Source organism: Carlito syrichta, unplaced genomic scaffold, assembly GCF_000164805.1.
Source record: "Carlito syrichta isolate Samal-C Ts95f unplaced genomic scaffold, Tarsius_syrichta-2.0.1 Scaffold312225, whole genome shotgun sequence".
Classification (NCBI taxonomy): Eukaryota; Metazoa; Chordata; class Mammalia; order Primates; family Tarsiidae; genus Carlito; species Carlito syrichta.
The window spans coordinates 555,333-564,845 of record NW_007256321.1 but is presented as its reverse complement, the minus strand read 5'-3'; the positions used below and the strand labels follow the sequence as shown (position 1 = coordinate 564,845).

The window sequence follows — 9,513 nt, the reverse complement described above, 5'->3', positions numbered from 1 at the left end:
GCTCGTGGTGAGGCCAGACACCAGCAGCAGGTAGCCGAAGTGGTGCATGGTGCGCCCCACGCGCTGCGCCAGGCCCGCGGCGGGCAGCTGGCTCTTGCTGAGGCGCCACAGGTCGAAGAAGATGAGCGTGTGGTTGGCACAGACGCTGCTGAGCAGGACCAGGGCTGCCAGGTTGACGAAGGGGAAGTAGGCCATGCGGAAGGCCACTTGGTAAAGAAAGAAGGCGACCAGCAGGGAGCCCAGCACCCCCAGCAGCACCATGAGCGTGAGGAAAAATGAGCGCAGGTAGAGGGCGATGCTGAAGAAGATGGCAGCCACAGCCAGCAAGGGGTACGCCGTATCCTGGGCCAGGTAGTGCTTCAGCAGCTCCTGCTTGAGGCCCAGGTCCATGCCGGTGATGGACGTGTAGTTGTCAGAGAGCCTCCAGGAGGTGGCTAGCCGGTCCAGGTAGATGCCCATCATGGAAGCACCCTTTGGAGTGGGCAGGAAGAGCAGGCTGTACTTGAGGGAGGGCACCTGGTAGTCGGCAGTCTGGGGACTCAGAAAGTCTCTGTCAAGCAGAAAGTGCAGGAGTTGGTAGATGGCACTGCTTCGGGAGCACTTGGTGGGAACCTGGGCACAGCGTGGGGACTTGTCCTGCCTGGGTCCCAGACAAGAGGGCACCAGAGCCCCACGGTGGTAGTAGAGGGCGCAGGTCCGAAGCAGGGCCAGGATGCGGGCTGCATCGGCTTGGGTGGTGTCCAGACAGGAGGAGCGGTTGGAGAGCACAGCCACATAGTTGCCCAGGGACCAGCTGGGGCAGCATTCGTTGGTTGCTGTACGCTGGCACAGAGCCCCAAAGTGAGCATGGGAGCGGATCTGTAGGGCACACACGGAAGGAGAGAGCTCAGGGGCAGTCCAAGGGCCCAGATTTCCCCAGCCCCGTCTGAGGCCCTTTCACCTTCTTTCAGGCTGCAGGGCAGAGGCAGAGGGGGATCTTGACAGTTCAGCATAACTGGCTTGTCTCACGGCTCTTTGGCTCCTGGCCCAGGTGCCAGCAGCTACATCTTGACTCCATCAAAGAGGGGCCCCAGGGATGTTGCCCGAGGCCGTGGCCCCGAGAGCCTTGCTCTCAGGGCTCCTGGAGGTTACACACTCCAACTCTGCATTGCCTGAGCCAGGAGTGGAAGTGGAGGTAGCAGCCACAGATAGAACAGGGCCGAGGGCCCAAGGTGCTAGAAGCAAGCAGTGGGAAAAGTGGAGGCCAACACGTTCCAGGATCAGGGTTACTGCCAAACCCTAGCCCCCTTCCTCTCTCTACTGCTTAAATCCTCTTGGGGCCAGGGTTCTTTCTTTTTTCAGACCGCATGCTTCCTTTTCCCTCCCTGCTGTTGACACCACAGCAGCTGATGAAATACAGAGAGCACTAGCCTGGGAGTCAGAATCTGCTCTTCCACGAACTAACTGTGTGACCTTGGGCCTGAGATCATGGTGACAAGACAGTAACATTTATTTAGAGATTATTATTGTCAGTCATTATGTCATATTTTCCCAAAGTCTGTCTTGTTTAACTGTCACAACATCTCTGTAAGGAAAGTATCATTATTGTCCTCATTTAATATATATGAAGACTGAGACACTGAGGGGTTAAGAAACATGCCTGAAGGCACACAGCAAGGGATCCTTAGATCTGGCCTCAAATCCAGGCATCTGACTCCAGAACATATGTTCTTAACCAGTCTTTTGGTACTTTGGATATCCTTGTGTGAAGTGGGGGCCTTGGGCTACTGAGCAGTTTCACACTGTTTTTAGCAGCAAACCTTTCTTCAGATGTTGTTGTATACGTTCTCCAGTTACCATCACTGGATTGGCACTGCTTGAGTTGGTGGGGGCTGGGGCCTTGAAGCCCACGGTCTCAGCTCCCTGGGCCAAGGCCTTTAGAGCAGCTCCTGAGGCCCCTTTCCAGGACCTTTGGAAAATCCCCCGGCTCTGCATGGGCTCTCTTCCAGTACTTGGATCTCGGCTCTTCTAAAAACAGCCCACTCTTCTTTTCCCACCCCAACCTGGAGCTTCTCAGCGGCGTTGGAATGATTTTCTAAGCAGGGAATGCTCTTCCCCAGTCCACCCTGGCAGTCCTGGCTTAGCTGTACTTCCCCGGGATCAGGTTCCTCGTGTCCTTAGTTCCCCGCAAGCCCCTGGCACCTCCCCAGCCGGCTCACCTGGTCCCGCTCCATGCGACACATGGAATGGATGGCGTGCAGGTTCCAAAGGCTGCCCGCTGAGGTGGACATGAACACCAGCTGCGCGTAGCTCTTCTCTGCAACACACCCCCCTCCCAGAGCTCAGTCCTTTGGTCCCAGGTCCAGGGCCCACCGAAGGGAAGATGCTTATCTAGGGCCTTGTGTAGTTAAAACTCTCAGGAGTCTCAAACCTGGGCCTGGCTGCCTGATCCTGCCCCATACCCTGCCCCTACCCAGCTTGACCCTACCTGGCTAGAGCACCCAAGACCTGCCTCATCCTTCCAGCTGTAACCCAGTGTCCTTGACTTGAACGTGGCCAGCTGGCCGCCTTCTCTTTCTGTCTGCCCAGATTTGTTCTGGGGCCTGCCTATCATACTAGGTGGAGAGGGGACTACCATTAAAGCCAGGAACTGCAGCATACCAGGGGGGCCACAGAAAAAGCTCTCCTGTCCTCTGTCCTCCAACAGCTCCACCATTCTCCGAGGCCGGACAATGCCCTCCTGGGCATTGCCCCAGGGAGTAGGGTTCAGAATGATGTGTGAGCTGGAACTGAAGTAGAGAGAATATCTATGCCAGACTTCATTGGGGCGGAAGGCACAGAGGAGACCAGAGACCACTCCCCAGGGAGTCCCAGCAAGCCCCTCTGACCTGTCTTGAAGAGGTCACCCGATGTCCCCGCCCTGGAGGTCTTGTTCTTCTTCCCTTTCCCACCCACAGCAGAAAGATGAGACCCTGTTACCTGTTCAGCTCAAGGTCTGGGGAAAGGGAAAGAAGCTTCCTGGGGCCCGTGAGAGCCTGCAGTGCTCTCCAAACCACTAGCTTGCGCCCGATGTCTGTGTCCCGGGGCTCAAAGCCCTGCAGGGAGGAGGGAAGAGAAGAACAAGTGTGCAGGGGAGGAGTTCTCCATCTGGGCCCTTCTCAGCTCTGCCCGTCTGGTTCCTTGGAGCAGGGAGAGCCAGCCCTCCTTCCTGGATGATGGATATGAGTATGACCTCTAGACCATCTCCCCAGCTTTCTGGTGGTCCAGAGCCCACCATTGCTACCCCACCCAGCTAGGGCACTCCGAGCCTCTGCCCCAGACTGAGCTGGGTGGCCAGGCCTAGGGCTCCCCTCCCTCCCCTTGGCCCCTCACCAGCAAAGGCTTGGAGAAGTCAGGCAGCCGACTCCCCAGCAGTCCAGCCAGGGTGCAGAGGAGGATGACAGCCAGACACAGCAGCAGCATGGCCACTGGCCACTCAGCAATCAGCTGGGAATAGCTGGGGAAGACGGAGGGAGCCCACATGAGTTGGGTGTGGTAGCAGGGGGCTGATGAGCTTAGGGTCCACCATAGAGAGGTAGTACCGCAGAGAACACATGGAGCAGAGCTAAACTGGGCACCAGCTTGGTCACCCATAGAGGTCCAAGAAAGGCACAGGCCTACCTCTTTGGCATCCGGAAGGCCCGCTCCTGCCTGTGGAAGACAAAAAAAGACATCTGCTTGCCAGAGTCCTTTTGTGAGGTGGGATGTGTGTGGGGAGAGATGGGGTGGGAGTGGGAGGGTGAGGGATAGAAGAAGATGGTATTAACCTTTTTGTTGCTTCCCCACTCCCAAATTCCAACTCTTACTTCCTGCTTCCTCTGGGCTGCCACCTGAGAAAGTCCAGAGCCCCAGGAGTCTGCCCCGCTTTTAAGCCCTGCCCCACCTTCCAGTGGCAGTTGGTAAGCTGCTGGACCCCTCCTTACCTGACACTGACCACATGGTGCTGCACCGCGGGTGGCTTCCAGGCCCCATCGCGCTGTGAGGGGGCTGGGGAAGGGCTGAGGCTGGAGCCATGGGAACACAGAGCTGCCCGGTCCCCAAGTCCTGGCAGGGAACTGCCCCCCTGGTATTCCTGTGGTGGTCGGGGATAGGTGAAGTGGGCAGGGGCCAAGGGGCTGGACGGACCCACGGGCTGGAGGGTGGAAGATGTTGGTGGGGGTCCTGACGAGCTGGAAGGGTCCTCAAGGGGGCAGCTGTGGAGGGAGCAGCTTCTCTCTGGGCTTGCCTCGGGGGCCACAGCCTCGGTCTGGGTGCTAGGAAGAGAGGAGGCAGGGAGGATTGGGGTGGGTGATGGTGGTGGGCCATCACATGCCCCAGCATCGTTCAGTAAGACAAGACAAGGAGACAGGGTTGATTTATTAGTGGTCTTGGGGAGAGATGAGGAGGGCAGGGTTTGAAGTCTGTACCCCCAGACTACCTCTTGGGAGTCCCATCCTCTCATTCACTCATCCGTCTGTGCTCTCAAAAAACATTGTTGGCAGCCTGCTACATGCCAGGCACTTTGCTAGACACTGAACATGCTTTTACATAGAGGATCTTGTCTACTCCTTACAAAAGTTCTACAAGGGAAATTTTTTCTCATTTTATAGGTTTGAAAACAGGTTCAGCAAGAGACGAAGGACTGGACCTTGAACACAGTGCTTCTGACTTGTTGCCCTGTGCTCTTTCTGCTGCGGGCATCTGTTCTTTCTCTTGACAGACATTTATTGAGCACCTGCTGCACTCTTGTTCCCATCTTAGAGCCCTTGAACTTTCTCTTTCCTCTGCCTGGATTGCTCCTCCCTCAGATAATTATATGGCCCTCTTTTTCACTGTGGTCTTGATTCAATTATTACCTCCTCAGAAAAGCCTTTCTCGACTACTCTGTCTAAAATAGTCACCCCTAGGATCTCTATTTACTTACCCTGCTTGATGTTTTTTCATAGCACTTGCTACAACTGTGCATACTGTGTTATGCAGTTGTCATGTTTATTGCTGGTCTTCCATATAGAATGTGAGTGCTGGGAGAGCAGGGGCCTGGTGTATTTGTTCATCTCCATATCTCAAGCACCTTGAACAGTGTCTTGCACACAGAAGGTACCCTGGAAGTGTTTATTGGATGACTGCTAGACTGGCCGCTAACAGCGGTGCAAGGATGAAAAAGACCCAGTCCTTGCCCTCTAGGGACTCACAGTAATTGGGACATGTTGAATGCTGTGAGAGAGGAAGTCACAGAGGGCTGAGGGCCCCACTTTGGCAGGGGTGGGTGTAGTCAGGGAATGTTTGCAGAGGCAACTGCTGCCCTTCCACCAAGCCTGTCATGGGCCATGCAGAGTAGAAGGTTTGCCTTGCAAGGGTGTACACAGTTGAGAGTAGGTGTTGGGACCTCCCTCCTCCCCTCCCCTCCCCTTAGCCAAGAAACTTGCAGGGAAGGATTTCTCCTCCAGAATTATTCATCAGGGCTACACTCTGTGCATGGACCCAGCTCCACTCCTTGGGTATCGGGGGAGATGGAGTCTCACCTCAGCAGCAGGATCACCAGACCCAGGACAGGATAAGATGGCCACAGGACAGAGTGCCTGGGGCTATGAGAGATTCCAGCGGGGTTCAGGGCTGGTCAGCCTTGGCAGAGCCCTGTCTCCTTCCCCCACCCCCTGTCTGGCTCACCCGGCCCACCAGAGTTTGCACAGTTCCCATCCAGATCTTTGCTGAGCCAACCCTGGCTTCCAGGCCTGCCTGGCTGCCGCACTGCTAAAGGGGCTGTGGGCTAGAGTCCCAGCCTTGGTGGCAGATGGTCATTGCCCACGGAAGCTGGGTTCTGCCCAGAGACCAAGTAGAGGAACTAGAAAGATAGACAAGCTCTCTTCTTCCCAGAAGGGTGACTGGCTGACCCAACAGTCTGGAAGAGAATGACCATCCTGCTGAGAGTAAAATAGGGGAGCAGTAGAGGTGGGCTGCTGGCTCTATCTCCCTTTGGCTCTGGGGCCTTGGAAAAGACACACAATTCTTGGAGCATTGGCATCCTTGTCTGCTGAGGATCTGATGAGAATGCCCACCTCTGTAGTATGGGAATTAACTGATGTAGCATTTGGGAGGTGCCTGGCACAGAGTCTGCCATGTGCAAGGCACATTTGCTTTCCTGTCCCTTCCCACACTCAGTGCTGCAGGGAGCATGGATTTTAAGAGGTCTGCTTGTATTTACAATTTGTCCTCTTTCGGCACCTTAGATAACATATCTCTATTTTAGAACTTCTCACACCTTAAGACTCTTACTACGTATGTAATTATAAATACTTTCCTTTTTGTTATCTAGAAGCTGTATCAGAATTTGATCTCATGATTTAAATCATTGATACTTATTTCTTAATAATTCAACATTCAGAAAAATAGGAATTTGACCAAAGTTGTTCTAAAACAAGACCTCAGATGACTCCATAAAGTTAATGACATGAACAACCAATGTCCTGGCAGATAAAGAATGCTGTAGGCCAATCCCTGTGAGCCAAAGAGAAGCTGGATAAATGGCCTGGGTTATGTGTGTAAGTTTAAACATTTACTTCCTTTTTTTTTTTTTTGAGTTGGAGTCTCACTCTGTTGCCCAGACTGGAGTGCAGTGGCCGCTCCCGGCCACCGCAGCCTCGACCTGCTGGGCTCCGGTGATCCTTCCGCCTCAGCCTTCCAAGTAGCTGGAACTACAGGTGCGCACTACCATACCCGGCTAATTTTTTGATTTATTGTAGAGATGAGGTCTCGCCAAGTTGCCCGGGTGGGTCTCGAACCTGCCGGCTCAGGCAATCCACTCACCTCGGCCTCCCAAAGTGCGGGATTACAGGCTGAGCCACCGAGCCCGGCCAACATTTACTTCTTTAAGATTTTAAATTCTGGTCTTTTCTGAGCAGCTGTCATGTGCTCAGCACTGTGCTTGATCTGGGTTGGGACCCGAAGGCATGAAGATCAACCTTGGTCTCCCTTTACAGAGTGGGGTCTTCCTTCCAGGGGTCAGGAGAGTGGGGCAGCCTGGGTGGAGGTCAGAGACCTATTCCGACTTCCCACAGCTTTAGAGAACTGACCACTGAGCTTCTCCTAGGAGTCAGGCCCCCACTTTGAGAGTCAGTTTCTTTTGCGTTAGGGTAATGCAGCACTCCAAGGGATGCTGGAGAATGGGAGCCCTCCTCCTTAACCAGGCTCCCAAGCCTCATGAGCCCCTCCTTTCCTTAGCTGGTTCCTGTTCAAGGGGGACCCTAGTTGCCACCATTGATTTGCTTCCACTGAGGTCTCCTTGGCCCCAGCTCCTTCCCTTCAACCCCTATTACTCCTCTCCAGGGGCCTAGGATCAGCTGCTTTCAATCTCATTCTTTTTTATTGTACCCACCATCATCAATGTGGCAGAATTTGAAACCCTCTGCATTCTGACTGTTGTAGAGCCAGGTCTTTGTCTCACCACTCCCAATGAAAAGAACCAACCTTTACTCTTCTTATAATAAAAGCTTTCTCTTGCCAGCTCCTGCTGCCCTTTGCTCTCAGGACACCCGATAATAATAGGAGTTAAGCACTCCAGGCCTCCCTCTCGCAAGTGGCTTCCATTCTCCCCCTCTCGGTTCCATGGTCTTGACCGGGATGAGTAACTTCCTGGGCTCTCTGCCTGGGCCTGCTGGCCTGTATGCCAAGTGACTGGGGCAGACAGGCAGGGGATTGGAAAGTGGTGGTGCAGGCCTCACCTCTCACTGACAGGGCCCCAGACACAGTGTCCCAACTGTACATTGGGACAAATGTATATGTGGCAAATAAAGGCAAATGTATAAAGGACAAATGTACATGTGCATTAACCATGCCAAGCCCACAGACACACAGTCATGTGGACATCCATGTGATTCCACAGAGTGGCCAGGATGGGGAAGCAGCTCCTACCACTAGGAATATCAAAAGGTAATTTTAAAAACACAAAGTATTAAGTAGTTCATATTTCTCTATAGCCAATGGATTTGTAAAGGATTGTGTGTGCTTGTTTGTGTGTGTGTGTGTGTGTCTTATTCACTGTGCATCTATTCCCAAGTGCTACTTAGCTCAGCAGGAGCATATTTGTGTTTCTTGAGTCACAAAGGCAAATCTCTATGCCTGATTAGCGTCCATGGTCTCTAGGAAAGTGCAGAGAGAGGCCAGAGGTCCCAGGGAGTTTTTGGAAGAGAGCAAGTAGAACCTATGCCCTGGGGATATATTGGCAAGATATCCTAGGCAGAAAATGATTCTCCAGCCCCTTTGAGGGATGCTCCTGGCCCCGGGTCCCTGCCCTGCCCTGTCACTGCTCTCTCCCTGGCTTCTCTGGACAGGACACAGTTCCATGCAGACCCCTGGTCTGGCAAACACATCCACCCTATGCCTCACCCTCTCAAAGAAGGCTCTGTGCCTTTTAGACTGAAAGGTGGCTAAATCTATCCAGGCTGATGTGTTAACAATAAAGGGAAGGAAACATTTCTCTCCACTTGTGGGGCTCTCTCTTCTCTCTGAGGTACAGAATGTACATTTTAACTGGGGCAATCTGGAGACAATGTGTCCATCTCTGCTTTTTGCCACCAAAGAATGCTTTTTATTTCGTTTCAGGCAGGAGAGAAAGCAGTGTCATGTCAGAGGAGGGATTCTGGGGGTGGTAGAGCCAGCCAGGGCACAGAAATTGCGCCATATTGCTACCTGGCTGGGCTGTTCCCTCACACATATGGTGGAGGATGGGAAGGGAGAAGTATCCAGGCCTGGGCCCTCAGCAGGAGGGTGTCCCTCCTGTCGCACCAGTCTGGGGCTCCTTCGGGGGTGGTCCGGAGCAGCAGCCTGAGAGTCAGAGCCTTCCCACTTTAGCGACTCCAGCGAGTGTGGCTGCCACATGCAGGGACTGGAACCCACACGTGCACAGCTGGGGGCCATGCAGGACAGGCAAGCGACTGACGGTGACGGACAAAGACAGTCCCTGACGTGGCTGCCGGGTGTCTGCCATCCCCAGAACATCCGCCTTGGCGAGCCTCCCGTCCACGATACATGCGCACCCCTTGCACACTGACACGCTGAAACCCGGACTGAGGTTGCTGCAAGCTTGGGGCTTCCTAAGAAGACGCAGGGGCAGGGCCTAGAGGGAGGGGCACGGGAGGCAGGAGGACCCAGGGAACGCCAACCTTAGAGGAGAAGGAACAGTGGGTGGGGCAGGTTCCCTAAGCGAGAAAGGTGATGGGGGCTGACACTAGGGGGTGTCAGGGAGCGAGGAAGTCGATCCTGCAGGATGAGGGCGTGGCAAGGGGGGCGAGAGGGTGGCGATCCCGGGAAGGGGCTCTCGGAAGGTCTTGGGGAATGAATGGGGCGACATATGGCGGCTACTAGACTAGGGATACTTGGGGCGTGGGTGCTGGGAAGGTCTGTGAGCTGGGTCTGCGGAGCGGTCCGCCCTACCTGTTCGGGGGGCTGCCGTCTGGGGCCAAGGGTTCTCCCTCGGGCCGCTGCTCCCCTTCCGGACCCGGACCGGGAGCCGGACCGCTG

At 54.5% G+C, this 9,513-nt stretch overlaps 1 protein-coding gene across 1 annotated transcript in view; it reads right to left on the bottom strand.

The window, feature by feature from the left end:
- Positions 1 to 9,513, bottom strand: part of DISP2 (dispatched RND transporter family member 2) — a 26,675-nt gene that overhangs the window by 3,182 nt on the left and 13,980 nt on the right. Inside the window, exons 5-12 of the mRNA XM_021718489.1 lie at positions 9,427 to 9,510; positions 3,942 to 4,271; positions 3,640 to 3,669; positions 3,352 to 3,475; positions 2,959 to 3,074; positions 2,641 to 2,768; positions 2,199 to 2,296; positions 3 to 858 (exon numbers count right to left, since the gene is read on the bottom strand). Coding sequence (XP_021574164.1) covers positions 3 to 858; positions 2,199 to 2,296; positions 2,641 to 2,768; positions 2,959 to 3,074; positions 3,352 to 3,475; positions 3,640 to 3,669; positions 3,942 to 4,271; positions 9,427 to 9,510 — 1,766 coding nt within the window. The remainder of the gene's footprint in view (positions 1 to 2; positions 859 to 2,198; positions 2,297 to 2,640; positions 2,769 to 2,958; positions 3,075 to 3,351; positions 3,476 to 3,639; positions 3,670 to 3,941; positions 4,272 to 9,426; positions 9,511 to 9,513) is intronic.